General features: G+C 34.9%; 2 protein-coding genes across 2 annotated transcripts; both read left to right on the forward strand.

The window, feature by feature from the left end:
• The first annotated feature begins 259 nt into the window (after positions 1-259).
• LOC145949767 (uncharacterized) lies at positions 260-613 on the forward strand. The gene has a single exon (XM_083060647.1). The coding sequence runs from the start codon at positions 260-262 to the stop codon at positions 611-613; it is 354 nt and encodes a 117-aa protein (XP_082916773.1).
• A 1717-nt stretch (positions 614-2330) lies between these two features.
• Positions 2331-6343, forward strand: LOC109789049 (glycerol-3-phosphate acyltransferase RAM2). Its single transcript, XM_020347913.3, has 3 exons — positions 2331-2615; positions 3495-3875; positions 4827-6343. The coding sequence occupies exons 1-3, from the start codon at positions 2385-2387 to the stop codon at positions 5742-5744; spliced, it is 1530 nt and encodes a 509-aa protein (XP_020203502.1). The 5' UTR covers positions 2331-2384; the 3' UTR covers positions 5745-6343.
• Positions 6344-7840: the final 1497 nt, after the last annotated feature.

Below are 7840 nucleotides of genomic sequence, written 5' to 3' on the forward strand. Positions count from 1 at the left end.
TTCTAACTTCTAGATATGGTGACTACAGTAACTTGTGTGCACAAAACAACTTGGGGAAGGACTCAATTTGGTGGAGAGACTTAATTAAGATATGTGGGGGAGTAAGTCAGAATAATTGGTTCGATAAGCAAAGTGGCGGGTTGGCTTAGGGTCACGAGTGAGATTTTAGCTAGACAACTGGAATGGTAATGAACCCCTATCTACTACTTTCCCTATATTATTCTTAATTGCTGGACAAAAACATGCTATGATCACTAACATGGGGCATTGGCTAGAAAGAGGGTGGGTTTTACAATTGTTATGGAATAGAAGTATAGAGAACATGGAACTAATTCAAGAACAACAATTGATAGACCGGATAATAGGGATAAAAATTCAAGCAGATGCAACAAGCTGTTGGATTTGGAGGGAGGAGGCTTCAGGCATCTTCTCAATCAAGTCTGCATATTCTGTTCTGGCAAAGAGGGGTGGTGTAGAGGATAATATGTTCAAGCAGATTTGGACTATAATGGGCCTTCCTAAAGCACATATGTTCTTGTGGCAAGTGCTTAATAAAGGGCTACCGATAATGGAAAATTTGTTGACACGGAATGTCAACCTAAATGAACAATAATTAAATTGTAAATTTTGTAATGCGGAGCTGGAAACTTCCTCTCATTTATTTTGTTCATGCCCATGTGTGGATTATATTTGGAAGCAATGGCTCTGTTGGCTAAGCAGCCCTGCCTCACTTCCACAATAGGTCGAATCTCACTTCTCATTCATTTCGGTAACTATTTCATAGAAGTCAAAACATGAAGGATGGAGTGTTGTGTGGTTGGCTACTAACTGGAAAATCTAGAGGCACAAGACTAAATGCGTTTTCGAGGGAGGAGTCTTTGACCAACATGCCATCAGAAAAAATATATTACAAATATCCTGACAATGGTTATATTCCCTCTCTAAAAGCTTTAACATTCCATTCGCACTATGGTGTAACAACCCAAGTCTTAGCATTTGTGCATGATGCTTAGGGGGGAATCTTCATGGGTAGATGTTGTTTCATCACAAGGCAATAGAGAGTATTTGGAAGTAAGAAGTGTCGCAGACCACAATCATAAGATTGGTTAAACCATGGTAAACGTTAGATCGCAATAATGGCAACCTCATTTGGTTAGCGAAAGCTAGACCTAATGGGCTTGCAGGAGGTGGAACACGGGGTGCAGCGATAGATGAAAGGAGAGTTTACAAAATATCACAAACTTTGGAGTATAGTGCAACTATCGACCATGTCTATTATTTGCATAAATGTATTGTATTTCTGATCTTGTTTCTATGTTCTTTTGTGTAAATGGGTTTGAATACCCCTTAGACCTGTAATTTAATACACCTTTTTAGCCGTTCAAAAAAAATGTATTTGTTATTGTTTTATATTAATTCTTGTTATTCGATTGGTAACTCATCAATCTAACCATTAATCAATTAATTTAGTATTCAAATCATGTTGGTGACTGGTTTAAATTTTAAAACATTGATTAATTTAACATTTGAAAAATATTATAAAATGATTTATGTTCTCGATCACCTTTTGATAAACATTCGTTTTTTTTTCCTTCAAATTTGTCCCTTTATAATTTACTTAACTATCATAATTAAAAATATTTTATTTATTGAAATAATGGTAATGTATATTTAAGTAAAATTATATAAAAAAAAAGTGATATATTTATTATTATATTTAATTTTTATATAAAAATCTTAAATTGTCGTCACTGTGGGTCGAAGTAATAATTTTATAATTCTATATGGTATTTCACATTTGGAATGAGAAGTTTTCTCTTCCTTCCTCTCTTTCTTTCTTTTTGTTTTCTTTTTTTCAAACAAATTCAACTACGAACCATAAATAATTGTACCAAAATTCTCGGATTTTTTTTGGTTCCCTAGTAACTCTCTCAAGGTTATATTTTAATAATTTTTAACTAAAGTGCACTTTTGGTCTTTGAGTACTCAGATCCACTTTAAGAAAACTACTCAAATGAAAACAAATATTCGAATAACCAATGGTAATTGCAATGGCATGTGATAATCGAAGACAAAACATGACGGAGCAAACCATGCTTCTACCCAAATTCCCCACCATATATTACGTACCTTTCCAAAAACAAGAATAGCTAACCCTCGTTTATATCGCTCGGAACGTATCAATCAATCGCTTTTGGAAATCACCGAGCCACCATTGTCATTGTTCACATAGTCACTCATACCAAACTCAAGCTTGTCTCACACCCCAAAACTTGACATATATATGTAAACTCCATCCACAAACCATGCAACCTATCTAAACAGTTGTTGATTAATTCTTGGTACACATATATTTGGTGATTGCAACGTTAACCAAGTGTACCATGGCCTCTTCAACGTTTCCAACGGTGAACAAGTGCAACTCTATTGGTAGGGAAAAGCACACGGTGGTGGCGGACATGGATGGGACCTTACTCATAGGTCGAAGTTCGTTCCCTTATTTTGCTCTCGTGGCCTTTGAGGCTGGTGGGGTTCTTAGGCTTTTGTTCTATGTCTTGGCTTCCCCTATTGCTGCTCTTCTCTATTACTTTATCTCTGAGGCTGCTGGCATTCAGGTTCTCATCTTTATTTTTTAACCATTAGAACTTTGGAAATTCTTAACAACACTCTCAAATCAAACACTTCCATCTTTTTATGATGCTTAAACACTTCCATTTAGTAGTCTCTACTATTAATTACTTATTAGAAATCACAATTTTGTAAATTTCATTTATTATTTTGATTTTTACTAGATGAGTTTTTAATTTTTAATAAATTTTGATCAAAAAATGGTTTGTATTAGAAAGTAGGATTAAATATACTTGATTTTTAACTTTGGTTAATTTTAACTTTTAGTCTTTAAATAAATTTTTTTGTTAGTTTTATAGTCCTCAACTTTTGTTAATTTTTATTTTAAATCTCTAAACTTTTTTCTTAACATTTTTCACCTCTGACAACGGACTAAAATCAAATAAAATTAAAGTAAAAATTAAAAAAAATTCAAGAATTGAAAACATATTCAATTCTAGAAATTATATTTCTATCGAGTACTTTTTTAGAGAATTTAGTAGTGCTACAAACACTTTTTTTTAACTTAAGATATTCTCAATAAATAGTTAAATACTAATTCTTTTGAAATGTAAAGATCATCCGAAGGATTTTTTTTTTCTTTTTCAAAAAAAGTTTTCTTTGTACTCACAGTTAAAAAAAATGAATTCTTATCAACATGCTAAAGAAAACATACTCATATGTATAAATTATTTTGAACTTTATCGTTAACATAGATAAAATTTTATTAAAAATTACAAAATAAAAAAGTAAGTAATGATATAAGAACTAATTTCTAATAAATGGAGATTTCTTCACAAAGTTGAACTTTTTGAGGCAAAATATATAATTAATAATTGTGGGTCCAAGTTTGAGCAATCTGGGACTAATCCTTTTGGGGCATTCAGGTTCTGATATTTGCCTCCATGGCTGGCATGAAAGTATCGAGCATAGAGTCCGTTGCACGTGCGGTTCTTCCGAAGTTCTACGCGGAAGATGTTCACCCGGAGACGTGGCGCGTGTTCTCCTCGTGCGGGAAGCGTTGCGTGCTCACGGCGAATCCCAGGGTCATGGTCGAGCCTTTCTTGAAGGAGTTTCTCGGCGCCGACGTCGTTTTGGGCACTGAGATCGGGAGTTACATGGGAAGAGCAACTGGGTTGGTTCGCAGGCCCGGGATTCTCGTTGGGAACAAGAAAGCCCAGGCTCTCGTTAAGGCCTTCGGAGAGGACAAGCCCGATGTTGGGCTCGGAGATAGACTAACCGATGCTCCCTTCATGGCTTTGTGCAAGGTACGTAATTAATTAACACATCTTCCATCTTCAATCTTCACGTCATTAATCATAAAAATTAAATTAGTGAGATCGTATTAGAATTTAAGGATGTTTCAAAAAAGAAAAAATGAACACGACATTTTGTTCCTGATGTATTAATTGGGTTTGTGCTCAAACCGTAAGCATTACACCATGTACTACTAATATAAGTAAGAAACCAAATGATGTCTAACAAATGATCCTCAGTTAAAAGCCACAAACAATCAACATATATCTTGTTCCATCCATTAAGAAGAAAAAAAATGTCAATTCCTCCAAACACTCCCACTATGAATGATGTCACAACTTTTATGTAATTTTTATCCTCTGATTTTTTATTTTTATTTTTATTTTACATTTAGTACTATTATAATTACTTATTCTTTTATAAAATGATAGCAATTTTAATATTTAAAAATAACTCAAAATCATCAATGTTTTAACCTTTTCAATGTAATATTAGTTTTTTTTTTTTCCTTTCTCTCTTAAATTCTTCAACTAGCATAAATAAAAATATTTTTTTGTTTCGGATTATAATTTTTTAATGTTTAGGGTCTAATTAGTTCAAAGAGAAAAGTGAAATAAAAACACTAATAATGATATTTTAGATATTATCATAAAAATAATTTTAAAATTCTTTGCATTTCTTCTAAATTTATCCAATAATGGAGGTGAACTAAATTTAGATCAATAAAATATTTGTTTTCCTACATTCTTGTTGCATCTCTTCATATTGAATCAAATAGTATATATTTTTCCTTACAAAAATTCCTTTCCTATGCACAATTAACACTGTTAAAGTAAATTATAACATATGCATCTATTTCCTATAAATGAATGAATATCTTTGTTGAACTTAAAAACTCTCAAATATATTTACATGCCAAGTGATTAAAAGGTTAAACAAAAAAACGTTTTGTATGCATGCAGGAAGGTTACATAGTCCCACCAGCCACCCCCGACGTAAAGTCAGTCCCAACAGACAAGCTCCCAAAGCCCATAATCTTCCACGACGGGCGCCTGGTCCAGAAGCCCAGCCCTCTGATCGCCCTCCTCACCATCCTCTGGATACCCATGGGCTTTCCCCTGGCCTGCCTCCGCATCGCCGCGGGCTCCCTCCTCCCCATGCACATGGTCTACCACGCCTTCTGGGCCCTGGGCGTCCGCGTCCACGTGAAGGGCACCCCTCCCCCGAGGCCCAACTCCAACGCCAACTCCAACTCCGGCGTCCTCTTCATCTGCTCCCACCGCACGCTCCTGGACCCCATCTTCCTCTCCGCCGCCCTCCGCCGCCCCATCCCCGCCGTGACCTACTCCGTGTCCCGCCTCTCGGAGCTGATCTCCCCCATCAAGACCGTCCGGCTCTCCCGCGACCGCGACGCCGACGCCGCCGCCATAAAAAGTCTCCTTCGAAGCGGCGACCTGGCGATCTGCCCCGAGGGCACGACCTGCCGGGAGCCGTTCCTCCTCCGGTTCTCGGCCCTCTTCGCGGAGCTGACCGACGAGCTGGTCCCCGTGGCGATGGTGAACCGCATGAGCATGTTCCACGGCACCACCGCGAGGGGGTGGAAGGGCATGGACCCCTTCTACTTCTTCATGAACCCTAGCCCCGCTTACGAGGTGACGTTCCTCAACAAGTTGCCCAAGGACTTGACCTGTGGGGCTGGGGGCAAGTCCAGCCATGACGTCGCCAATTACATTCAGAGGGTCATTGCTTCCACCTTGTCCTACGAGTGCACTGGCTTCACCAGGAAGGATAAGTACAGGGCGCTCGCGGGGAATGATGGCGTTGTCGTCGACAAGGGGAATAAGAACAAGGCTCACACTCACAAAGTCATGGGTTGCTGACACTTTTTTTTTTTTTTTTTTTTTTTTAACTTTGTTGTTCGTGCTACTTGACCTGTTGTAATTTCGTGTGATTCAGTACTCAGATTAATGTCTAAGATGGTTTGCTGGCAAAATATATGAAAATGATATTCGACACATGTGTAATGGAGGTGGAATAAATGAAGTGATTCAAAGAATGGGAAGGTGTTATAAGGAATTAGTTATTTGTTTGATAAGAAGTTAAGCAAGAGATAGAGGAGCTGGTTAAAATTTCTTAAGGATTGTGATTTTGAGTTGAGTTATCACTTAAGTAAAGTTAATATAGTGGCTAATGTTTTAAGTAAGAAATATGTGGATTATAAAGAGAAGTCAGACAAAATGTTTGATATTTTTATACTGATTTGTCTTAGTAATTGAAATTATGTCTATTTTTCAATCAAATCATATTGAGTTTCACTATCTTTCAATAAAGATATAATTATTTTTTTTAATAAGTCACTTATGACTCAATCTAAATATTCTTTGATTTACCTCTTCAAGCAACTAACCAAGTATTCTTTTAACAACAAATCTCTCTAGACATAACAACCAAGTATTCTTTTCAACCAAGCTTCTCTAGACTCAAACAAGTATTGTTTTACAGATAAGCCTCTTCAAGTTCAACCTTATAACAATGATTATGAAGGTTATAGAAATGTGTTCATCTCACTTAGATGTTATACAACCAGTATAAAGTAATAAGCTTTTTACAAGAAAGAATAAAGATTATACAGAAATATAATTTACAAAGAGTATATGTTTCTATACAAGTGTATCTATGTGTTTTGTCATTGTGTTTTCTATCTTTCTTGAGCTTTGAATCATCTTTATACAGTAGCTTGGAGAAGATGACCATTACAACACTTTGAGTCCAGCTCATACGTTTGTTTCATGTCTTCAACATCTTTCCTTGAGATTAGAGGTACTGTTGACTCATTTAATGTAAACATTAAATGCATTTCACTAAATGGTATCTCTTTTCTGATCAAGGAAGCTACTTATCATCTTTGCATACCAAACAATTATTGTAAAAGTAATGTCAACACAATAGTGACTTTATTTTGTTTTTCTTCATGAGTTTAGGAATCTTCATCCTTGGTCTTGACGAAAATAATGATCTTGTTCTCTTTAATAGATTTGTGAGTTTCAATATGATTTTCTAGTTCCATCTATTAAGGAATAAGACATTCAAAATTAATCTTATCATTAGTCTTAATAAATAATGAACATTTAATGAATATGAGATAGACTATATTCTTTGTTTGATTCACATCATCTTACATATGATTTGCGTCTTATACTTTGACTGATAAACATTTTTGAAGATGTTTTCAAAGACATTTTTTTTTATAAAAATGTTTTGTTTGTTTGTTTGCTTTTTTTTTTTAATAGCAAAGATGTTTTTTTTGTTAATATTAAAATTTTAAAATTTGAGGGATCCAAGATCTTTTTTTGAGTTAATAATCTCCCCCCTTTTTTATGATGACAAACATATTTTTGTATTTTTGAAATGTCAATTTTTCTTTATCTTAGAATTTTTTTTTGTTTTGGTAAGACAAAAAGCCTTTTGTCTTTTTGAAATGCTTTCATCTTTCAAAATGTATTTTTTCTTAAAAGTGTGTTTTGACCTTTTAACCTTGAAAAGCTTTTTCAATTTTACCCAAGACACTTTTCTTAAAAAGAGTAAAAGCAATTTGGAAATGTTTCTTTATTAGAGTAATGTAAGGCTTATATCAACAAGCGAATTACTTTTTACGAGTATACTTTTTGAATTTTCTCGCATACACTTAGTTCTATCATCATTCGACATAGCGTTTCAGACAAACTAAGCGATCATAATAGGACAACTAGAATGATATTCAATTTTAATTCTTAGAGCATGTCAGACTAAGTGTGCATATAGGTCTTAGCATTTCAGAGCATACAAAAGAATTTTTATATATAACATAGCATGCATGTTTTTCCTCTTTCTTATCATGCACATCAGAGCATAATTTTCTACCTTAGGTATCATAGCATATATATCTTTATTAAGGGCTATATGCAATGCATAAGAGACTCCCCTCAATAACATGCAT

The sequence above is a fragment of the Cajanus cajan genome, chromosome 7 (genome assembly GCF_000230855.2).
Source record: "Cajanus cajan strain Asha chromosome 7, NIPB_CcT2T_4, whole genome shotgun sequence".
Classification (NCBI taxonomy): domain Eukaryota; kingdom Viridiplantae; phylum Streptophyta; class Magnoliopsida; order Fabales; family Fabaceae; genus Cajanus; species Cajanus cajan.